The sequence below is a fragment of the Oncorhynchus keta genome, chromosome 22 (assembly GCF_023373465.1).
Source record: "Oncorhynchus keta strain PuntledgeMale-10-30-2019 chromosome 22, Oket_V2, whole genome shotgun sequence".
Classification (NCBI taxonomy): Eukaryota; Metazoa; Chordata; class Actinopteri; order Salmoniformes; family Salmonidae; genus Oncorhynchus; species Oncorhynchus keta.
The window spans coordinates 9,257,551-9,282,882 of NC_068442.1; the positions used below are offsets into that span (position 1 = coordinate 9,257,551).

The following is a 25,332-nucleotide window of genomic DNA, read 5'->3' on the forward strand; positions in this document are numbered from 1 at the left end:
AGGACGACCATCCCTGAAGCACTCCACCAATCAGGCCTTTATGGTAGTGGCCAGACGGAAGACACTCCTCAGTAAAAGGCATATGACAGCCCGCTTGGAGTTTGTCAAAGGAACCTAAAGGACTCAGACCATGAGAAGCACGTCTCTGGTCTTATGAAACCAAGATTGAACTCTTTGGCCTGAATGCCAAGCATCACGTCTGGAGGAAACCTGGCACCATACCTATAGGGAAGCATGGTGGCGGTATCAAAGACTCGTCTAGATCGAGGAAAAGATGAACAGAGTAAAGTACAGAGAGATCCTTGATGAAAACCTGCTCCAGAGCGCTCAGGACCAGGAGTGGTTAACGCAGGAGTGGCTTCGGGACAAGTCTCTGACTGTCCTTGACTGGGCCAGCCAGAGCCCGGACAAACCCAATCGAACATCTCTGGAGAGACCTGACAATAGCTGGGCAGCAACGCTTCCCATCCAACCTGAAGAGCTTGAGAGAATTTGCAGAATAGAATTGGAGAAACACCCCAAATACAGGTGTGGCAAGCTTGTAGCATCATACCCAAGAAGACTCAAGGCCGCAGTCACTGTCAAAGGTGCTTCAACAAAGTACTGAGTAAAGGTTCTGAATACTTATGCAAATTTGATACTTCAGTCTTTTTCTATTTGTTTTTATACATTTGCAAACATTTCTGGGATATTATGGGGTATAGTGTGTAGATTGATGAAGGAAAAAAACTATTTAATCCATTTTAGAATAAGGCTGTTACGTAACAAAATCTGGAAAGGGGTCTGAATACTTTCCGAATGCACTGTATGTCCTTTGCATAGAGTTGATCAGGTTGTTGATTGTGACCTGTGGAATGTTGTCCCACTAGTCTTCAATGGCTGTGTAAAGTTGATGGATATTGGCGGGAACTGGAACATGGTGTCATACACATTGATCCAGAGCATCCCAAACATGCTCAATGGGTGACATATCTTGTGAGTATGCAGGCCATGGAATAACTGGGACATTTTCAGCGTCCAGGAATTGCATACAGATCCTTGTGACATGGGGCCTTGCATTATCATTCTGAAACATGAGGTGATGGCGGCGGATGAATGGCACGACAATGGGCCTCAGGATCTCATCATGGTATCTCTGTGCATTCAAATTGCCATATATAAAACACAATTGTGTTCTTTGTCAGTAGCTTATCCCTGCCCATACCATAACAGCACCACCACCGGGGTGCAATGTTGACATCAGCAAACTGCTCGGCCACACAACGCCATACATCCTGTCTGTCATCTGCCCGTTACAGTTGAAACCGGCATTCATCTTTGAAGAGCACACATTTCCAGGGTGCCAGTAGCTATCGAAGGTGAGCATTTGCCCACTGAAGTCTGTTATGACGCCTAACTGCAGTCTGGTCAAGACCCTGGTGAGGACTATGAGCACGCAGATGAGCTTCCCTGAGACGGTTTCTGACAGTTTGTGACGAAATTCTTCGGTTGTGCATAGGGCAGTTGGGGTGACCGTTTTACCGTCACATCGGCAGTCATTTGTCATGACCGCAGTAAAATTCCACATGACCTTGAGTCATGTAATCTCCTCTTATGCACTCTGGACATGCTTTGGTTGTACCCAACTCATGACCTGAGCTAATGGCCTGGTACTCAGAGCTCTATTGTCCCTCTGACCACTCTGACATCAATGCAAATGGGATCAAAAATCACATCCAACACTTATCAAAACAGTATCCTGCTTTTAAAACTCATTTTGCTATGATGATCAATTTGAAGAAAGAAGTTCAACATTGTGGATGATGTTTCATAGCCTAACACAACGAAATGGACAGGGGATTTCAAAACATATATTTTCATAATTAATTGGGTGGCACATTACTTTTAGCTACACAGAATTTCTCACCACCATGCATTTCCATCTCCTCCTCTCTCCCCTTTATTCCTTTATAGAGCATGCAGAAGGGCTGTCAACTGTTTAGTGAAATATGTTTCGTTGCGAAAACATGTTACCGTCAATGTTTCCCAAATTAAGCACTGGGTAGCTGCAGGAACAGGGTTGGAGAGCCCATGGCATACTGAGTTTCAGCAGCATACCACCCTGCGGCCCACTGATGGCTTGCCTCTGAAGCTAAGCAAGGTTGGTCCTGGTCAGTCACTCCCTGGATGGGACACCAGATGCTGCTGGAAGTTAAAAAAAAATATATATATATAAATTCCACACGGTAGTGATTGGGGACATTGCCCCGTGTAGGGTGCTGTCTTTCAGATGGGACGTTAAATGGTTGTCTTGACTCTCTGTGGTCACTAAAGATCCCATGGTACTTATTGTAAGAGTAGGGGTGAAATTCCACGTTCAAAACAAAGCGTCTGCTAAATGGCATATATTATTATTATTATTATAACTGGGAACTCAAAAAAATACAAGGTCAAATCATGACGTCAGTGATATTCAGGTCGGAAAGCCAGTTTCAATGTTGTCAAAAGATCACACTTTGTACATGTTTGTATAGGCCTAGGATAAACTTTGTAAACATGCATTATGAATTGCATTTAAATAATCCATGTTTTTTAAGCTGATGGAGATGGATGGTATTTGAATTTAACTCGAGTGGGAGAACTCTGATTGCATCAGTCTTATTTTACTTTAAGTTTCCGTGTTTTTGTGTTGAGGGACACATTGCAGTCATAAACATTGTAGCCATCTTCCACCTCACGACGAGTTCGACGTCACTTTGGCCCAACCCACTGCCGGAAGACTTCTCTTCATTTTCACCAGAGATCAACAACGCATTTAGCTAGCTATGTAACTTCATTCACCATGCCAGAAGTACACTTTGATTAGGTAACCAAATTGATTCTAATTATTTTACATGTAACATTAGCTAGCCTGGCTTCGATTCAACCAAGATAGTTTTTACATTGTGCTGTAAAAAAACTATCTTGGTTGAATCGAAGCTATAGTTAGCCTAGCAGCCAGCTGATGAAAGTCAGGCAGTAGGTAACGCATCGCTTTGTCACACGCTATTGTTTTGTTGTCAGCCAGCAGAGAGACGACTACTCCATCACTCGACTGTCCATTCACTTCAGGACTGGCAAAAGTCGGACCGAAGAAATCTACCCTCCAAGCTAGCTAACCACAGTATACGGTATGTTGCTCACAATAATATAGTGTTTTTGCTTGCTAGCTCATGACGTAAATTAGGCTGTCTCTGCTGTCGAGGTGTAAGGACTCGGTGATGTCATTGAAATCACACTATTGGTTTAGCCTTGACAGAACTGTGCATCGTTTGTAATGCGCCAGTGATCTTATGACCAGACGCCACAGAGCTCTGATTGTTTTTGTTTGCAATCACATCATTAGGATGGTGCGATGTCCTGGCTGCCTTAAGTTGTCTTAATGCTTGTGTTGGCGTCAAGTTGTCTTATCAGCCTGTTACCATGGTTACTCCATGCTATCAATCTGAAAGACGTCGCTGTAAAAAAAAAAAAAAACGTCTCTACAAGCCAAAATGTTGAATACGGTGATATTTAAACGTACTTTATCGGTTGTCCATGCTGTTGGTCCTTTTGGAGGTAGGAGATAGGGTAACCACAGGAAAGTGTTGTTTACCCGAGTTTTTGCGGCGTGGTTAGGTTATGTTGCTTGCTTGTGTTTTCCATCTCCTGATGCATTTCACGTGGTGCACAGTATGTAAACAATAGCCAAATGTAACCAAATGTTCTCGACCAAAGCTCTTCCCTTGCAATCAGCTGATTGTGTGGGAATTTGCCAGATGATTGTGTGGGACACCTTTTGGTCTGTGCTTTGGTTAAACTCGGCTATTGTTGACATATTGTGCAAATCGCGTGTGAATTGCGGCAGCATTGAAAATACAAACCGATTTACAGGCCATCATACTGAAAGTAGTGTTAACAACACTACTCTGTGGCTATTTTGGCTCAGATTACCTCCTACATAAGGACAAAATCTGCGGACAACATGTGAAGTATGTTCAAGGGAAGTTTATTCTACAGTCTGACTTGTGATGGGACTGTACACAAAAAGTGAGCCTACATGTTAGAGAGGAGAGAGGAGTCTTCCACTCTCTGATTCGTAGAGGCGGGTGGTCAGCCATCACACAACTGAAAGTATTTGAATATGTTTCTTATCCTAATTTATCCCAATTAAAATGTTTCAGTCCCGGGACTCAAGTGAGAGGAGCAACATGCCCAAGGACTCCGACAAACCTGGGGATGGAGAGGACAGAACTGACTCCTCTGAACAGTCCCATAGTAAGAGAGTCTGGAGTGGCACACCTAGTCCTCACAGAGGGAACACCCCACAATGTGAGTAGCACCTACAGGGTGGGAACTAGATGGTATACAGTTTCAAACATCATTTACTTTTTGTAGCAGGTTTGGAAATGTGGGTTAAGGTTAGGACAATGGTTAGATTTAGGGTTAAAATAAAAAAAATCTCCCTGAAACGACAAAAAATATGGTTTTGACAATTTATGTGTCTAGCTACAACCCAGCTTCCTTAATGTTTCAAAATCAGGTGTACTATTTGAAGGCTTGAAGTCTAAAACTAAAAGATGTAATTTAAGTATAAGTTGGTCCACATCCCTTTTTAGAGCTACATAACCTGTTGACATTGCTCCCCTGTTTCACAGCCAGCCCACCAAGATTTGTGTCAGCGGAGGAGCTCATGGAGACGGAAAAAGGTGTGACCAACATGGCCCTGGCCCATGAGATCGTAGTGAATACTGACTTCCAGGTGAAGCCCTCAGAGCCAGCAGAAGGAAGGTGAGCTCAATGGGTAGTCTTATAGAAGTGGCTGTCACTATGTATTCTGATTTCTGTGCCATGCACAATTATAAGACCTGATGTACTGATACTATCATCCACAATTTTGTAAATATGCTGTTTTCGCATTTTGAATTGCCATTTAAATGATTATTCTTGCTATGCTCCTAGTTTGGAAAAAAGGGTGAAGGATATTATGCATAAAGCATTCTGGGACGTTCTAGAGGCACAACTGAGTGAGAACCCGCCATCATATAATCACGCCATCAAACTTCTTGCTGAGATCAAAGAGGTAAGACAGCTGTTGCTAGGCCATAGATGCAGTAAAGAGGTCTACGGACCGCAGACCGTGGGGGATAGAAGAATGACGCCTGATTGGCATACATTCAACAATACTGATCGAACAAAGTAAATATTTGTCAAGTCCGTCATGATTAATGTACGGTATCAGGCCCAAAGGGTGGTTGCTAAAGTCCGATTTGGATATATCTTCGCTGCATAACATTTAGTAGTCCCTTTTCAGGTTTAGAAAAAGTGACTGCTAAATGCTAACTCCAGTTCGTATGAGCTGGTAGCATAGCTAGCGTGGAGAGGTCATAGGGTGGTATTCAAAGTCGTTTTTTAACTGTAACTGCATTGGTGACAATGACATGAATATGTTTTGGGGTTGAAGGCCATACAAGCATCAGATTTTTACCTCAAGTGCGAAATTCACATACAGTATAAACAATAGCCTAAATGTAGGCTAATTTTGCTGGAGGGCAATGAGGAGATTCGTGATCTTTCCCCCACGGCATCTTTCCCCCACATGTTTCCATATTTCCTATTCTTATTTCTCGTGTTTTTCTTCTAGTGATACATTGTTTTTGTTGGGTTTTGAGTTTGCAAGAAAGGCATTTCACTGTACCTGTGCATGTGACATTACAACTTGAAACTTGTTTTGGTCGAATTCCATTGACCTCTTTACCGCATCTATGTTTTATCATTCAGAAGGGCAATTTTCATTAAACGGTCACTCTCTCTACCACTGTAGACTCTGCTGTCCTTTCTGCTTCCGGGTCATGGTCGGTTGAGGGGGCGAATTGAGGAGGTGCTAGACCTCTCTCTGATCCAGCAGCAGGCAGAGAATGGAGCTCTGGACATCAGTAAGGTGGTTGAGTTTGTCATTGGTATGATGGGTTCACTCTGCGCTCCGAGCCGGGACGAGGAAATCAGGAAGCTTCGGGAAATCACAGATCTTGTGCCTCTATTAAAGTAAATCGGCAGTCAATTATTTTTAGTGCTGTAATGGGGTTATGTTTTGAATGATATGTTAACGTGAAACAATTGATGTCTCCCTCTTTTTGTCATTCTAACATACGGCCTTATTTTGCTAAGATTTGTGCTTGGAATGTCTTCCTCCCTGTCACTACTTTAAAATTGTCATACTCTCTCTCATAGGGCGGTATTTCCAGTGATGGATAAAATGAAACTTGATATGGCCAATTTTGCAGTCAGCAGTATTCGACCCCACCTCCTGCAGCAATCCGTTGAGTACGAACAGAAGAAATTCCAGGAGTTTGTTGAAAAACAACCCAGTAAGGAGGACATCATTAGCGTCTCGCATCACATCACTGGTTGCTTCAGTCATCACTGGTTGAACAAAATCCTACCTAAGCTATGCTGTGCTGGCTCTTACTGTAGATGATGTAACTGTTTGTGGAGTAACATGCAGACTTTTTCAGACGCCTTAGACTTTACTGAGAAGTGGCTTCAAGACTCTGCTAAGTCTGTACTTCATGAAGATCAAGCGGGTGGTGTGGGTGGTTTACCCGCTCCTCTCGCTGTGCACAACCATGCTTACCTGTGTCTGCTTAAATGGAACCACGCCTCTGATCCTTTCCCTGAGGTAGGCTTGTCTGTCATACACCTTACACAGGCCCAACAATGGCCAAACAGTGGTTCATAATCCTTAAATCTATTGATGCGTGGGTCGTAAGTAACAATCATTATAAAAAATCACATTAAAATCCATCAGTTTAAGGTAGAGATATCAGTTCTTTTGGCTGTGTCTCGATCCACCGCATTCGCCAATGTTGGCCTTCCGCATCTGCGGTGGAAGGTGGCTGAGTTACAGCGGTATTCAGACCATGAAACAATCCAGATCATCTCACGAAAACATCTGTAGCATCTGAATTGTAACGCTTATGAGCCAACTTCTGTCTCTAACGTCCAAACCGTTTGGGCTACAAACTAATGTGACCCCATGGGACTCGTCTGAAGGTAACCCATACAAATTAATGGATGTATGGAGGTCGTTTTGTGCCAACAATAATAAGGGGTTAAGTACTGTATGTCAAAAAACCCAACAATATTTCCTGAGCTTTCTTATATCTCCTAGATAAAGGACAGACACTTCAAAACCTTATTCCTTATTATATCTTTTTTGAATGTCTTTTTTTGTTGCCATTTATGAATGTTTTTCTTCAATGCGTTACTATGGGCTATAGTAGTAAAGGCCAAATTCAATATTCAAATCTATATATATATATATTTTTATACCTAAAGGGTCTTAAAATTCCAAATCAAATCATCACTTTTTTTTATATGTTCTCAGACTCTTCTCATGGACCAGGTGCGTTTCCAGGAAATGCAGCAGGACTTGCAGCAGCTGGTTCTGGTGGCGTCTGTGCTGCTCATAGTGTACAACACCACGGGAGAGGCCATCTCAGGCCTGCCAGGCCTTATGGACAGACTGAAGAGGACCATCGGGGTTCTGCTCACAGAGATGCACATGCCGTAAGTACACATTTAAACACACCGTTGGAATGATCATATACACACTTGAATATACTCATAACCATTGTCTACGACATTAGTCATAGTGACTACTCTTGTTTGTCATATATTTAAAAAGAAATACATGTATATATTTAACCTTTTTTTAACCAGGTAGACTAGTTGAAATAACGTAATACCCAGAGCTCTCATTCATTTTATGAACTCGCCCAACTCTTAACTTTGGTCTGAAGGTCTTTCAGTGCAGATGAAGCCTTGGCTACCATTGGAGAGAGGATGTGTGTGGAGCTAAGTGGATGTCTGTCTGAGCATGGCTTCTCCCCATTCTCCACCAACCGGCAGAGCATTCTGAAAGGCCAAATCTCGGCTGTTACTCTCCCAGACAACGCCATCCGCAGGCTTATAGGTAATCTAACCATAGTTGAACGTATTTTGCCAATCCCTGAATGAAGTTCTGTGCAAAATATAGTTTGGGTCTGTATCCTCTGTCTATTCTTTGATCATCGTTTATTACATGTGTGGTCATGCCAATGACATGATCTGCTTTTGATGATGGCATACCTAGTTTGTTGCTCTACTGTGTCACTTTAACCCTCTGAGCATGAACATTCTTTCCTTACTCAGGCTCCCGCATCCAGACTTACCTGCTTGCCTTCCTGGAGTCCAGTCACAGGAGTGCTCCAACCCTGCCAGGGGGCCTAGCTCCAGTCAGCAAAGAGCTGGAAGAGATTGCCGTGAAGTTTGGCCGTCTGGTCCACTTCAACAAGTTGGTTTATTCCCCTTTCTACCAAAAGATCCTTCAGGAGATTGTGCAAGAAGGAGAAAGTAATGACACCTAGGCTTTAACACTGAACTGTTAATTAAAATAGGATCACTGTAGGTTATCCATGCTTTCCATTGTATGGCTAAAGATAATGTAATAATGACAGTATTGTACAATGCCAGTATTAATTGATATCAAAATACTTATACAATAAGTGCTGTTGCATTCACATGTTACTTATTTGATGATGGTGTGTCTGTTTCTGGATTGGTACAACAAACACGGGTAAAAAAAGGCATAATACAAAATTGCATGTTTTCTTTTACTTGCATTAAATAAGGAGTTCTGTGATAGCATCTGGAAACTATTTGGTAACTGGCTACTCATGAATTGAATTGCTTAAAAACATGTACAACAAGATGTAGAATTTATTCCCAGAAGATAACACTAAAAAGTATTCCTTAATACACGTTTCCAAAGTGGTCCTTGATGGTAAAGGTGAGAACATAAGAGGACTTTTTGTGTAGAGGCCCTCCTTGTTGGATATTTATTTCCACTGTAAACTGCTATGTATACTGTAAAGCACACATCGCTACCTAGGTTTCCATCCAATTGGCGAGTTTCATGCGAATATTCTAAAATCGGCATAAAACAATATGCGCATTTTCCCACCAGACATGTGTTCCCATCAGATTGACAGATAAAAGGCCGTGCAACTAAAAATCGCTTTTGCGGTTAAATTCCCATGTACTGAATACATATATTTTTTAAAACAAGTTAGTTGGGTTTCCAGTGCATTTTCAACTCTACAGATGGTTTTCACAAAGAAAGTGTTGCATTATATAGTGAGTGTGCCCACTCTGGTATTGGCATTGCTGTTGGCTAGAGTGCATGTATAGTTTACATGATGAGATTTATTAGGACAAAAGAGCAAGATTATTTGATATATGTCAAACAACAGCCAAGCATCGATGATCATGTCACCAGAATGAGACCTTCAATATTTATTGGAAAGGAGCATCAAGCTCATCACCTTGCACTTTCACCACCCTGTGAAGTTCATTATAATTGATTTAATCTGTAGCCTAATAAACTGCATGCTTTCCCTACGAGTCGTAGTGGGAGGACCACAACATGTCATCGTTTGACTCCAAGTTTACTTCGATGTGATGGTTATTATATCAATATTTGCGCATAAAAGTGTTTCCATTGATATCTCTCCCATAATTCATTGTACCAACACAAATCCCACCTTGTCTAGCGTATTTAGTTTTGTCAACATTTGGAAAGTTCACTTGAAAATTGTCTGTTTCCATAAGACCTGTCGTAACATTTTTGTTATCTGAAATGTACTTTGCATAAAAAGTTTAGATGGGAACCTGGTTATTGACAGTGATCATGATTGGTGCCTTGCATACCTTCATGTGACCAGCTGTAGATTCATGATTTGGTAACTGTTTAAACATGTTTAAAAACAAATATGAAAGGACAAAAGGTAATACTGAACCATACAATCAATCAAATGTATTTATAAAGCCCTTTTTATATCAGATGTCACAAAGTGCTATACAGAAACCCAGCCTAAAACGCCAAACCGCAAGCAATGCAAATGTAGAAGCACGCTGGCAGAAACCTAGGAAGAAACCTAGAGGAACCAGGCTCAAACGGGTGCCCAGTCCTCTTCTGGCTGTGCCAGGTGGAGATTATAAGAGTACACAGCCATTAAGGCCAGATTGGTCTTCAGTATGTTCAAATGTTCATAGATGACCAGCTGGGTAAAATAATAATCACAGTGGTTGTAGAGAGGTTGCAACAGTTCAGTACCTCAGGAGTAAATGTCAGTTGGCTTGTCATGGGCCAAGCATTCAGCAGTGGTGTTAAGTACTTAGGTTTTTGGGGGGTATCTCTACTATACTATTTATATTTTTGACAACTTTTACTTCACTACATTCCTAAAGAAAATAATACTTTTTTTCTCCATATATTTTCCCTGACACCCAAAAGTACTCATTACATTTTGACAGGAAAATGATCAAATTTACGCAAGAGAAGATCCCTGCTCATCCCTACTGCGTCCGATCTGGCGGTCTCACTAAATACATACTTCATTTGTAAATTATGTCAGTGTCGGAGTGTGCCCAAGGCTGTCTGCTTTGCTTACTATAAGGAATTTGAAATTATTCATAGTTTTACTTTTGATACTTAAGTGTATTTAAAACCAATAATTTTAGACTTTTACTCAATTATTATTTTAATGGGTGACTTTTACTTGAGTCATTTTATATTAAGGTACCTTTTACTTTTACTCAAGTATGACGTTTGAATACTTTTTCCACCACTGGCATTCAGAGGTTGAGACAGCAGATATGGTAGAGATATGGAGAGCGAGAGTCTAAAACACCATGTTTTTACAAGCTCTGTTTGCTTTTTGGCAAACCAGGTTTCCATCCAACCTTTTATGTGAGTAAAGTACATGTTGGATAAAAAATGTAATGACAGGCCTGATGGAAACAGCAAATTTGTCTAAACTTTTCATATCTCGACACAAATATAACAACAGAGTTAGACATGGAAAAACTAAACGTACAGTCAATAACGCAATAGAAAAATCAATATACAGTGTGTGCAAATGAGGTAAGATTAGGGAGGTAAGGCAATAAATAGGCCATAGTGGCAAAGTAATTACAATTTAGCAATTAAACACTGGAGTGATAGATGTGCAGAAGATGAATGTGCAAGTAGAGATACTGGGGTGCAAAGTAGCAAAAAATATATATGGGGATGAGGTACTTGGATGGGGCTATTTACGGATGGGCTATGTACATGTGCAATGATCTGTGAGCTGATGCTTAAAGTTAGTGAGGGAGGTATGAGTCTCCAGCTTCAGTGATTTTTGCAATTCATTCCAATCATTGGCAGCAGAGAACCGAAAGGAAATGCGGCCAAAGGAGTAATAGGCTTTGGGGGTAACCAGTGAAATATACCTGCTGGAGCGCGTGCTGCTATGGTGGGCTGAGATAAGGTGGGGCTTTACCTAGCAGACTTATAGATGACCTGGAGCCAGAGGGTTTGGCGACGAATATGAAGCGAGGGTCAGCCAACGAGAGCATACAGGTCTCAGTGGTGGGTAGTATATGGGGCTTTGGTGACAAAACGGATGGCACTGTGATAGACTGCATCCAATTTGCCGAGTAGAGTGTTGGAGGGGCTATTTTGTAAATGACATCGCCGAAGTCAAGGATCGGTAGGATAGTCAGTTTTACAAGGTATGTTTGGCAGCATGGGTGAAGGATGCTTTGTTGTGAAATAGGAAGCCGATTCTAGATTTCATTTTGGATTGGAGACCGATGAAAGTTATGAACTTCACTGGGTGGTGAAAGTGCACGGTGATGAGCTTGATGTTCATGTCCAATACCTATCAGGATTCTGTTGACATGATAATTGATGCTTGTCTGCCGTTTGACAAATGAAAATAATATCTCGCTCTTTTGTCCATAATAATCTTATCATGTAGTAGGCTATACCCACACTATCTGCGAGTGCGAGCTGTTGGCTAGAGCGCCCATGCACTTGCCAGAATGGGACGTTCGCAATGTTACACAAACATTTTTGTCACAAAACCATAGGTAGAGTTGCAAATGCGATGAAAATGTTTTACTTGCCACTCCGTCATTTGGCACGGCCATTTATTGGCCACTAGCTAATTTGATGGAAACGTCTGTGGTGGGAAAATGTACATATTGTTTTTAAGAATGTTTGAATATTGAATATATTGACATTTTAAAATCTGTCCCCAATTGGATGGAAACCTAGCTATAGATGCAGATAAAACCAGTCGTGCATGCAAATGTGTATATACTGTAAGAGCTTGATGTTACTGTTTAACTTATTGTTTTCTCAACATTTACTGCATGTCCATCAATCTTTTGACTCATTCCATGCAACATTTAACGCTCCTTCAATGCATAGCTGCGGGAAATAGGGGTGCCGAGGGTGCTGCAGCACCCCCTGAAAAAGCTGTGGGGAAAAAATTAAAATATACACTACCAATGAAAAGTTTGGACACCTACTCATTCAAGGGTTTTTCTTTATTTGTACTATTTTATACATTGTGGAATAATAGTGAAGACCTCAACTAACACATGGAATCATGTAGTAACTAAAATAGTGTTAAACAAATCTTCAAAGTAGCCACCCTTTGCATTGACAGCTTTGTACACTCTTGGCATTCTCTTAACCAGCTTCACCTGGAATGATTTTCCAGCTATCTTGAAGGAGTTCCCACATATGCTGTGCACTTGTTGGCTGCTTTTCCTTCACTCTGCGGTCCAACTCATCCCAAACCATCTCAATTGGGTTGAGATCGGGTGATTGTGGAGGCCAGGTCATCTGATTCAGCACTCCATCACATTTTTGCAAAAAACTCATCTCTTTTTGCCTTGTTATTATGGGGTATTGTGTGTAGATTGATGAGGGGAAAAACAACAACAATTTAATCAATTTTAGAATAAGGCTGTAACATAACAAAATGTGGAAAAAGAAGTCAAAGGGTCTGAATACTTTCTGAGTGCACTGTAAGTATTTTCTTTTTTTGTGGCAGGTATCCTAGTGGTTAAGAGTGTTTGTCTAGTAAAAGAAAGGTCGCTGGTTGGAATCCCAAAGCCGACTAGGTGAAAAATCTGTTGATTTGCCCTTGATTTGCCCACGTAACCCCAATTGCTACTGTAAGTTTCTCTGGATAAGAGAGTCTGCTAAGTGACTCAAATGTAATGATCAGCTCGTCAAAAATTGAAGGATGCAAACTTGAAACGACTTTTCATGACAATTTAGCCCACGGCATAAAGCTCCTGGACAACAGTTGTGAGTAGCCTGATTATCCATTCCATATTGTCCATTTTACTTTGACCTGTCCTGTTTTTAGGATCTGTTTTTTTTTGGTCAACTTGTCAGCAATGTTTATTTTTTATTGGGCACAATTTATGTTAGACACATCATGCAGATTTATCAGATCAAATAGCCTGTCTCATTACATTGTCGTACATTTTTATCTCCAGCCTGTAGGCCACAGAAAAGGCCACATACTCTTTCTACCATATTTGATATTGGCTATGATTTATGTCCGATTATTTGTTGTTGTTGGCGGAACGTTGGAGAGTGGCAGTGATGCAGTTGTCCAACAGCACCATGGAGACGCACACTGGGAATGGACAAGCAACATTTCTTGCGCCCCTGCCTTTGACAAAGTGGCCACTGTGTATTTATTACACGGCGGCATCAGCACTCACTTAAAAAGACCATATGCCACAGGTTGAGAGAAATTGTCATTGTTTTTGGGCAGAATTAAGTGAGGTTTGTATGTGTTGTTGAAGGTGCGTCTTGATCAGTTTAGCTCAGAAATTGCCACCTTCAATCTGCCGCAGTAGGTGGCCGCATAATCCTGCCGAATGAGCGGACAGGTCTTGCCTGTATTAGTGGACGGATACAGCAGTCCGTAACATGAGAAGAAATGTTTTTCTCCCAAATTTGCAGCACCCCCACCACCAAACATCTTCCCGTGGCTATGCTTCAATGTATTGTTACATAGTGTTATCACATCAATGTTACTTATTTTGTGTAAGGCTGTAATTACCTATCAGCAATGTTCAGCACCGAACATGAAGCACTCAATAAATCCTGTGAATATTTATTTGTTTTCAGGTTTGTGTTGGTTGTCAAGCCTTTGCCGAATTTAGTTTGCAGCCTTTTTGTGACTTTGATATGATTAGGATCTTCATTAGCCGACCCCAATGGCGACAGCTAGTCTTACTGGCGTCCCGACACATAAGGAAACAGACATTACAGACAAAATAATACAATTTACATACATTTAAAAACATGAATGTGTGTGTTTGCACGCGTGTGCGTGCCTGCATCTGTCAGTTAGCCCTTATGCCACTGGTTGAGAGAGATTGTCATTGTTTTGGGGCAGAATTAAGTGAGGTTTGTATGTGTTGTTGAAGGTGCGTCTTGGTAAATTTAGCTCAGAAAATGCCACCCTCTTCAATCTGCTGCATTATCCTGCCTAATGACCCGACAGGCCTTACCTGTATTAGTGGACAGTTACAGCATAAATGTCAGTACATGCACACAACTTTGAAGGTGAGAACGATTTATTTTTTTGTTTAGAGAAAACAAACATTTCTGTATATATACAGTTGAAGTCGGAAGTTTACATACACCTAAGCTAAATACATTTAAACTCAGTTTTTCACAATTCCTGACATTTAATCCTAGTAAAAGTGCCCGGTCTTTGGTCAGTTTGGATTACCACTTTATTTTAAGGATGTGAAATGTCAGAATAATACCAGAGAGAATGATTTATTTGAGCTTTTATTTCTTTCCTCACATTCCCAGGGGGTCAGAGGTTTACATACACTCAGTTAGTATTTGGTAGCATTGACTTTAAATTGTTTAACGGGTCAAATGTTTTGGGTAGCCTTCCACAAGCTTCCCACAATAAGTTGGGTGAATTTTGGCCCATTTCTCCTGACAGAGCTGGTGTAACTGAGTCAGGTTTGTAGGCCTCCGTGCTCGCACATGCTTTTTTCAGTTTTGCCCACAACTTTTCTATAGGTTTGAGGTCAGGGCTTTGTGATGGCCACTCCAATACCTTGACTTCGTTGTCCTTAAGCCATTTTGCCACAACTTTGGAAGTATGCTTGGGGTCATTGTCCATTTGGAAGACCCAAGCTTTAACTTTCTGACTGATGTCTTGAGATGTTGCTTCAATATATCCACATCATTTTTCCTCCTTATGACACCATCTATTTTATGAAGTGCACCAGTCCCTACTGCAGCAAAGCACCCCCATAACATGATGATGCTACCCCCGTGCGTCACGGTTGGGATGGTGTTCTTCAGCTTGCAAGCATCCCCCTTTTTCCTCCAAACATAACAATGGTCATTATGGCCAAACAGTTCTATTTTTGTTTCGTCAGACCAGAGGACATTTCTCCAAAAAGTAAGATCTTTGTCCCCCCATGTGCAGTTGCAAACCGTAGTCTGGCTTTTTTTTATGGCGGTTTGGGAGCAGTGGCTTCTTCCTTGCTGAACGGCCTTTCAGGTTTGTCGATATAGGACTTGTTTTACTGTGGATATAGATACTTTGTACCTGTTTCCTTCAGCATATTCACTAGGTCCTTTGCTGTTGTTCTAGGATTGATTTGTACTTTTCACACATATGTACACTCATCTCTAGGATACAGAACGCGTCTCCTTCCTGAGCTGTATGACAGCTGCGTGTTTATACTTGCGTAATATTGTTTGTACAGATGAATGTGGAAGCTTCAGGCATTTGGAAATGGCTCCCAAGGATGAACCAGATGCTATTTTAATGGAAAAAAAGTGCTTTTCTTTAAAAAACAAGTTCATTTCTAAGTGACCCCAAACAGTAGTATACATAGTCAAAAGTTTAGACAAACCTACTCATTCAAGGGATTTTCTTTATTTACTATATTGTGGAATAATAGTGAAGACATCAAAACTATGAAATAGCACATATGGAATCATGTAGCAACCAAAAAAAAGTTAAATCAGAAATGTTAAATTTGAGTCACCCTTTGCCTTGACAGCACAGTCTTGTTATTCTCTCAACCAACTTCATGAGCGCTTGTTGGCTGCTTTTCCTTCACTCTGCGGTCAAACTCATCCCAAACCATTTAAATTGGGTTGAGGTCAGGCGATTGTGGAGGCCAGGTCATCCGATGCAGCACACCATCACTCTCCTTCTTGGTCAACTAGCCCACACACAGCCTAGAGGTGTTTTGGGTCATTGTCCTGGTGAAAAACAAATGATAGTCCCACTAAGCCAAACCAGATGGGATGGTGTATCGCTGCAGAATGCTGTGGTAGCCATGCTGGTTCAGTGTGCTTTGAATTCAAAATAAATCACGAGTGTCACCAGGAAAGCACCCCCACACTTCCTCCACCTTGGGAACCACACATGCGGAGATCATCCGTTCACCTACTCTGCGTCTCAAAGACAACGGTTGGAACCAAAAATCTCAAATTTGGACTTCCGCTGGTCTAATGTCCATTGCTCATGTTTCTTGGCCCAAGCAAGTCTCTTCTTATTGGTGTCCTTTAGTGGTTTCTTTGCAGCAATTCAACCATGAAAGCCTGATTCACGCAGTCTCCTCTGAACAGTTGACATCAGGTTTGAAGGTAAGACCCAGATGCAGATTGTGTCAAAGTAACCATGTTTATTACAACAACAGGCAAACGAAAGGTCAAGGCAGGCAGGGGTTGATAATCCAGAGTAGTGGGGCAATGGTACAGGACAGCAGTTAGGGTCCGGTCAGGCAGGCAGAGGTTGGTAATCCATAGGTGGGGTATGGGTACAGGACATCAGGCAGGCTCAGAGTCAGGACAGGCAAGGTTCAAAACCACGAGGGTGAGGGGGAAAAAAAGAGAGACTGGGGAAAAGCAGGCGCTGAGACAAAACCGCTGGTTGACTTGACAAACAAATCAAACTGGCACAGACAAACAGAAAACACAGGTATAAATACACAGGGGATAATGGGTACGATGGGTGACACCTGGAGGGGGGTGGAAACAAGCACAAGGACAGGTGAAACAGATCAGTGTGTGACAATTGAGTTGTGTCTGTTACTTGCACTCTGTGAAGCATTTATTTGGACTGCAATTTCTGAGGCTGGTAAATTCTAATGAACTTATCCTCTGCAGCAAAGGTAACTCTGGGTCTTCCTTTCTTGTGGAGGAAAAGTAATTATGGACATTTGTTTTTCTGGGCTTATTTGAGCTGTTCGTGCCATTATATAATAACCACCCTTTGTGGCTTACTCTTGTGGTACTTGGTCTTTTACCTTTTACCTTTTACCAAATAGGGCTATCTTCTGTATACCACCCCTACCTTTTCACAACACAACTGATTGGCTCAAAGGCATTTAGGAAAGAAATTCCCCAAATTAACTTTTAAGAAGGCACACCAATTAATTGAAATGCATTCCAGGTGACTGCCTCATGAAGCTGGTTGAGAGAATGCCAAGAGTGTGCAAAGCTGTCATTAAGGCAAAGGGTGGCTACTTTGAATAATCTCAAATACAAAATATATTTATATTTAAAATATAAATATATTTCTACAATGTAGGAAATAGTACAAATAAAGAAAATTCCTTGAATGAGTAGGTGTGTCCAAACTTTTAACTGGTAGTGTATATATATTTCCTTTGAAAAATTACACTTGTTTTAAACCCCATGCTTTTGGGACTAGCAGAGCCTTCACTGTGGAGTTACATGCAATACACATATCTAACAGCAGAGGGAAACAATACCCAATATTGAAACATACATTCAAATCAAGTTTATTCATACATTAAAGTGGCCAGCGCTATCATCGAGGAAAAGGTTAATGTATTGCTGTGGGGAAATGACAGAGGTGTTATCTTTTTATCATATGCTGAAACCGAAGGGCATTCTGAGGGCCTGGGAGGGTTATTTTAGAATTTCCCATAATATAACACAGCCTATTATTATTTTACTATTATTATTATTAGCTATGGATAGAATGCAAAAATGTCCTTATCAATATTTTGTTGCATTTTGCACTGAACAAACAAATCCTATTTATGTTTTATGTAGTGGGGTCTTCACCTTGCCGTTGAAAATAGATTCAATAGAATTGCATTAATTGCATTGGATATTAGAGGTAACTAAAGTTCATTTTGAAATTGATTCTCTAATTAAGCAATAAGCATGAGGGGTGTGGTATATGGCCAATATACCACGGCTGTTCTTAAAAGCACAACGCAATGCAGTTTGTCTGTGTACAGCCATTAGTCGTGGTATATTGGCCATGTACCACAAATCCCTGAGATGCCTTATTGCTAATATAAACTGATTACCAACCTAATTAGGACAGTAAAATCACTTTTTTTTCACCAACGCATGGTCTACGGTCTGTTGTGAACTGGGTGGTTTGTGCTCTGAATGCTGATTGGCTGAAAGCCGTGGTATATCAGACTGTATACCACAGGTATGACAAAACATTTATTTTTACTGCTCTAATTACATTGGTAACCAGTTTATAATAGCAGTAAGGCACCTCAGGTTTGTTATATATGCCCAATATACCATGGCTAAGGGCTGTATCCAGGCACTCTGCATTGCGTTGCCCTAAGAACAGCCCTTAGCTGTGGGTGTAGTACACCCTCTCGAGCTTTATTGCTTAAATAGACCACCGTTTTCAGCCAATCAGCATTCAGTGATCAGAACCACCTGATTTATAATTGGATTTAAGGAACTGAGGAAATAAATCACGTGACTGAGGCTATGGGGACTGTTCATATTTGCTCAAATTTGTCAGTTTTCTTTTTTAAAACTTTTTATAAATCATGTTTCATAAATGTTATTTTCTTTATAGATTATAATTGGTGCAGTTCGTTTTGCTTGGCCCGGTGCCCCGGGTGAGTGGCGATTTCCCTTAAGGACCAATGGAATGGTCTAATATCAGTTCACTCCGCTCCCTTGGGGAACCGGGCCATGCAAAAAGAACTCTGCCAGCGGCTTTGACGATATCGTGCTCAGAAGTCAGCTCGTAATGTGTCGATGGTTGATTTCTCTGGTCTTGCTCTATGACTCTTAAACATTGCACACGCAACGGGGTGGGGAGACTTTTTCTGCTGGCTTCCAACATAGCTAGTGCTAGTTGATGAAATAACGAGCAAAGTGCTGGAACTGCACGGCCTCTGGGATAACTGGTCCCAACAAAGATTAGAAATATGGGCTTCGTTACCCTTTAAACGAAAACAAGAGCCACTTTTTTTGCGAAACTGGCAGTTGTTGACTACGCCGTGGACGAAGACTGGTTTCATTTAACGGTGTAATACGTGAGTTATTTGGAGTTTAAAATGTGTGATTGTGGGTTTATCGAAAGCCTCGTTGTCCAGGAGAACAAGATGGCAGCATTGCAGGCATACTGAGCATGGTGTGGGTACTTGTTAAACTCGTTAGCATGTTCAGAGAAGCCCTGCTGACTGTATTCTGTCACTAACTACTGTTAATAAAGATGGCAAACGTTTATATATCATAACGTAAAAAATTATCAAGCCATTTGTGCGAATTTCAATGCATTTCCTAACTAGTAAATAGCTAGTTTGTTAGTTTTACTCAGTTTGACTTCAATGCCTAATGTAGACGTTGGCTAGCTAACGTTAGCAAATCTGTCAAACTAGCTAGCTAGTTGCTAGCCAATAGTTAATGTTAGCAAAACGTTTGTTCGTCAGCATGGGTTGCATTTTTGATTCGTCCATTGGTTTGTACGTACATTTTAATTATCTGATTTTGGGTGATTTAAAAAAAATGATTGCCTACCATCTAGCTGGCTAGCCAACGTCATGGAATGGCTAACGTTAACTAACTACATTGTATGGAATAGCAACAGTAACATTACTGCACACACTGTCTCTGAGTAGTAATCCACTCTGGGGGAACGAGAAGTCCCAGTCATGTCCTTCCTCTTGTTGAGACAACGTTAACTGACAAGATAAATGCGTACATTCACCAGCCATCTAACTTATAATAAATGTTTTATCCCTCAGACATATAGTTAGTTAGTTAAAACATTAACTCCCTTATATAATTTACATACTATTGGATTTCTGCCGTGGCACTACTAACGTTAGCTAGTTACTTGAAATTACTTCAACTACGTTGTCAACAGGTGACAACCACCCATACCCGTCCTCAGTTTGCACCCCCACCCATTTGTTGATTACTTACACAGAAAGGTCAGTCAGTCACTAGTGATTTGACTTAGTTACCAGTGGCCTCTTACAGCAGGCAGCCTTTACAATCCTGAAATGGTGAGGAGTGTAATTCAACACTAGACCAGGGTCTCCTACCAATGATGGGGTATCAAGCCTCTGCGTGTATGGACAGATGGCATTGCAGCTGACACTGTTTTTGTACTTAGCTAGTGTGGTAACTAGTAAGTGTTGGACAAGGTTTATGTAAATAATGATAAAGAGTTAAGACTTGCTATTCTGATTTATATCACCACAGGGTACCCCTGAGTGTGAAGTGAACCTTTTCATTGGGTAATCAGTTTATTTTATTTTGCACTGTTCATTTTTGTAGGATCACATCATGTCAGTTCATGTGTGATGCAACTAGCAGTCTGCTTTTTGTTATGTTTGTTTTTACAATTTTAAATTACGAACTGAAGTAGGGATGGGCATTTAATATTATGTTACTATTCATATGACTTTTTTGGGATATTGTCAAAATACAAAATAAAATAGCTACTGACTCTCGAGCAATCAGAATGATATTTGTCAGGGGTCTCCAACAATTTCCAACAGGAGAGCTACTTAAAAAAAGTTTTTACTTATTGCGAGCTACTCATTTTGATTCATTTTTTCCTTTCAAATAGGCACATTCTTCTCTTCTACTCTCCCTCTTGAAAAACTGATATTTGAAAATAAAAGAAACCTTATCTTGACAACAAATGAGATATTGGCAAAACAAACTAACAGTTAAAACTAAGTAAATATAAATAAACATATCTAGTATTGCAACTCTTTCTCTGGGTCCTTAGTGTACAAGAAAAAGTGCACTCTGTTTTCTGTCAATATACCTGATAAAATAGTGGCTAATAAACAACTCTATAGAATCTGATTGTTTTATATTTTTTCAGTAAAAATTACAATTGTTTATTTAACTAGGCAAGTCGAGAACAAATTCTCATTTACAATGGTGGCCTAGAAACAGTGGGTTAACTGCCTTGTTCAGGGGCAGAACAACATATTTTTTTCCTTGTGAGCTCGGGGATTCGATCAAGCAGCCTTTCGGTTACTGCCCCCACGCTCTAACCTTGAGGCTACCTGCCGCCCCTCTCAAAGAAACATCAAAATTTGATGTTCTGAGTCCTTGTCAATGCTTAAATCACATCAGAAGATCTGGAATCATTTAAATTGCACCTCTGGCCCTTTTTACATTGCAGATCTAGTGAGGGAAGAATGTGCTGTCTAATCTGCTGGTCTAGTGACAGTTCTGAACTGCTGCTGTTCATTTCATGGCAACGTTTGAAAATAATAGATACACTTATTCATGATATACTTCTGCCAGGTAAGCCTTCTTTGCAGTTAACATTTAATTGAAGGTTTTGGGGCAAGTATTTCTGTCGGTGGAACATGTGAAAATTGCATGTACTTTCAGAATTGTTTGGCGAGCTACTGGTAGTGCGTAATTAACCTGTTGGAGACTGCTGATGTAAATGCTAGACAGCTGGTATGCTGTTTTACTTCTGTAGTTTGGCTAAAAGCAACAGAGAATGAGAAGTCAGATTTCACCATAACTGATTATGTAACAAAAGTTTTTGGGGTGAGAGTGTTGCGTTCATCTGTCAGGTATTGTGAAAACCGTTAGGTGAGGGCCTGTAATTGCTTTTTGAAGTGGGGGAAATGGCATACTAATGTCAGGGCAGCCTGGGGGGCTAAATGTGCAGCAATAGTTCAAAGCACCATTATAAAAATGTCATTCAAAAGTTGTTTTACTCAATTTCAAATTGAGTAAAATGGGGTATACTTGTTGGTAAAATGTCAAGGATAATTTAATTTAGACAAAGCCTTTCAATTGTTAAAATGGGCCTATATATGCAGTACCAATCAAAGTCTGGACACCTACTCATTCCAGGGTTTTTCTTTATTTTGACTATTTTCTGCATTGTAGAATGATAGTGCTGACATCAAAACTATGAAATAACACGCATGGAATCATGTAGTAAACAAAAAAGTGTTAAACAAAATATAGTTTATATTCTTCAAAGTAGCCACCATTCAGCATTCTCTCAACCAGCTTCACCTGGAATGCTTTTCCAACAGTCTTGATGGAGTTCCCACATATGCTGAGCACTTTTTGGCTGCATTTCCTTCACTCTGCGGTCCCAACTCATCCCACACCATCTCAATTGGGTTGAGGTCGGGTGATTGTGGACGCCAGGTCATCTGATGCAGCACTCCATCTCTCTCCTTGGTCAAATATCCCTTACACATCCTGGGTCATTTTCCTGTTGTACAAATGATACTCCCGATAAGTGCAAACCAAATGGGATGGCGTATTGCTGTGTTTGCCATGCTGGTTAAGTGTGCCTTGAATTCTAAATAAATCACAGACTGTGTCACCAGCAAAGCACCATCACACCACCTCCATGCTTCACGGTGGGAACCACACATGCAGAGATCTGTTCACCTGCTCTGCGTCTCACAAAGACACATCGATTGGAACCAAAAATAAAAAGTTGGACTACTTTGAAGAATCTCGTATCAAATATTTGATTTAAGACTTTTTTGGTTACTACATGATTTGATATGTTTCATAGTTTTGATGTCTTCACTATTATTCTACGATGCAGAAAATAGTAAAAAAATATATCTCAAGTACCGTAAATCTTCAATTAATAGCCCTGGTGTTTATTTGCTTAAATCGCTCAATACAACAGGTGCTTTTTGGAGACAGGAATCTACTAACGTCTGTTAGGATATTCGATTAACCGTGCCCCTCCCTAAACTAAATCCATTTCAATATGAAAGACACACCCATTCCTCTGTCTGAACATGGCATACAGTGCCTTCAGAAAGTATTCATACCCCTTGACTTATTCCACATTTTGTTGTAGCCTGAATTCAAGATTGTTTAATAACCCATGACAAAGGGAAAACATGATTTTTGAAACTATTGAAAATGAAATGTAGAAATATCTCAATTGTATAAGTATTCACACCCCTGAATCAATACTTTGTAGAAGCACCTTTTACGGTGATTACGACTTTGCGTCGTCTTGGGTATATCTGTCAGCTTTGCACATCTGGATTTGGTGATTTTTCTCCCATTCTTCATTGCAGATTTTCTCAAGCTCTTAAATTAGTTCAGGAGTAGGTGTGGACAGTGATTTTCAAATGGCATGCAAGTATGGCCTTTGGCTGGGCTCCTCAAGGAGTTTTACATTCTTGTTCTGGAGCCATTCCAGTGTTTCTTTGGCTGTATGCTTGGGGTCATTGTCCATTTGGAATGTAATTCTTTGCCCCAGTCTAAGTTTGTTTGCTCTCTGAAGCAGGTTCTCATCAAGGATTTGCCTGTATTTGTCTCTCTCTACTCATTGTTCCCTCAAGCTGTACCAGTCTCCCAGTCCCTGCTGCTGACAAGCATCCACATAGCATGATGCTGCCACCACCATGCTTCATGGTAGGGATGGTGATAGACTGACGTTGAGCTGTGCCCTGTTTTCTCCAGACACAGTGCTTTGCATTCAGGCCAAAGAGTTACATTTTTGTCTTCTCCGACCACAGAATCTTTGCCTTTTTGCAAACTGAAGGTGTGCTGTCGTGTCTTTTTTCTCAGGAGGCTTCTTCTGGCCCCTCATAAAGCCCAGATTGTTGAAGTGCTGTAGAGACTGGAGAACATGCCAGAAGGACTACAATCTCAGCCAAGAAACTCTGTAGTTCTGTCAGTGGTCATTGGGTTATTGGTCACCTCCTTGACCAAGGTCCTTCATGCCCGGTTACTCAGTTTGGTCAGACGGCTCTAGGCAGAGTCTGGGTAGTTTTGTATTTTTTCAATTTCCCAATGATGAAGACCACTGTTATTGAAAACACTCAATTTGTGGACAGTTCCTTGAACTTCATGGTATAGTTTCTGCTCTGACATGCATGGTCAACTGTGGGAATGTTATAGAGAGGTGTTTCGAAATCAAATAATTGATTTTGCCACAAGTGGACTCCAAGTTGTTGTGACATCTCAAGGTGCATCCAATTTCCTTTGATCATCCTGAGCTCAATTTGGAGCGTCATAGTAAAGGGGTATGAATAGTTATGTAAATTCGATCTCTGTATAATTTTCTATAAATTGACTAATGATTAAAACAAAACAAAATACTTTTGTCATTATGGGTTATTGTGTGTAGATGGGTGACAGAAAAATAAATATTTCAACTATTTTGAATTCAGGCTGGAACACGACAAAATGTGGAATAAGTCGAGGGGTATGAATACTTTCTGAAGGCACTGTATTTGTACCCCATGGTGTAACTATTGCCAAGTCAGCATAAAACCTTTCCATACTGTTTGACGCATTCACTCACTCTGATAGAATCCGCAGCACAGCTAAAACATTAATGTTTCCCAACTGTGATGATCTAACAAGTGCTGGTACTCCAGAGACTATAGTGACAAGATGAGACATTTTAAAAGGTAATGCTGAAATGTTAGCTTTTGACAGGCTGGCAGGTTGGCTGTCTGTTTGCTTGTGGTCTAGAGTGCCACACAGTTTGCTGTTTGAATAAAGCCCCCCATCTACTGTAGTTCCCTTTTTTGCTTGCTCTGCTTTTCCTGCCTGAGTTAGACAGACACACCATAGCTCGCCCACAGAGGGATGGGATTCCCCCCTCATTACATTGATATGGTTTTAGTTTTTTGCTGAATGCGCCCGGGTAGAGGTTGCTATGGAGAACCAATGGAAATTCTGGAAACCACATGCTATCTGATCTAACTGAAATGTGTAATTGCCTCCTCCATAGCAGTTTTTGTTGGAAGTTGTGTTGAGATGGCCTAACAATCAGCCGCGTAACAACAACATGGCTGGCTAAATTTTATTATACAGCGTGAAAAATGTAATTTGGATAGTTATTTCCTGCAAAAGAAGCGGTGCGGTAGTTGTAAACTAATCTTTTCCATTCCTTCTCTCTTACAGGTATGGCCTCAAATGTTGGTGGACCCACCAGATGTTTATCAAACACAAACGAGTGCCTTTTGCAGTGTGAAGATACAGAGTTGAGTTCAACAGCGGTTTTATTTTATGATTGGACGCTGTCGACTTATAGAACTGGAATAAACCTTGGCATTGCCCAGCCTACCAATATCCTCCATTTAAGACAAACTTCAACATCTTGTAGACTTCTGAGTGGGCAGGACATAACATTTCAGGCCACTGCATCCCTGAAAGTAGTACAC

General features: G+C 40.8%; 2 protein-coding genes across 3 annotated transcripts in view; both read left to right on the forward strand.

Moving 5' to 3' along the window:
• Positions 1-2,677: 2,677 nt before the first annotated feature.
• Positions 2,678-14,015, forward strand: tcp11l1 (t-complex 11, testis-specific-like 1). 2 transcript variants are annotated; one of them, XM_035798118.2, is made up of 11 exons: positions 2,678-2,845; positions 3,043-3,149; positions 4,182-4,329; positions 4,656-4,788; positions 4,960-5,080; positions 5,822-6,042; positions 6,229-6,365; positions 6,513-6,676; positions 7,385-7,566; positions 7,800-7,972; positions 8,191-14,015. In XM_035798118.2, the coding sequence occupies exons 3-11, from the start codon at positions 4,209-4,211 to the stop codon at positions 8,403-8,405; spliced, it is 1,467 nt and encodes a 488-aa protein (XP_035654011.1). In that variant the 5' UTR covers positions 2,678-2,845; positions 3,043-3,149; positions 4,182-4,208; the 3' UTR covers positions 8,406-14,015. The 2 variants fall into 2 exon arrangements, with proteins under 2 accessions (XP_035654011.1, XP_035654012.1); XM_035798119.2 differs by having other exon boundaries at positions 2,729-2,845; positions 3,047-3,149.
• Positions 14,016-24,584: 10,569 nt separating this feature from the next.
• Positions 24,585-25,332, forward strand: part of LOC118401009 (homeodomain-interacting protein kinase 3-like) — a 51,238-nt gene continuing 50,490 nt past the window's right edge. The window contains exon 1 of the mRNA XM_052474616.1: positions 24,585-24,609. Coding sequence (XP_052330576.1) covers positions 24,585-24,609 — 25 coding nt within the window. The remainder of the gene's footprint in view (positions 24,610-25,332) is intronic.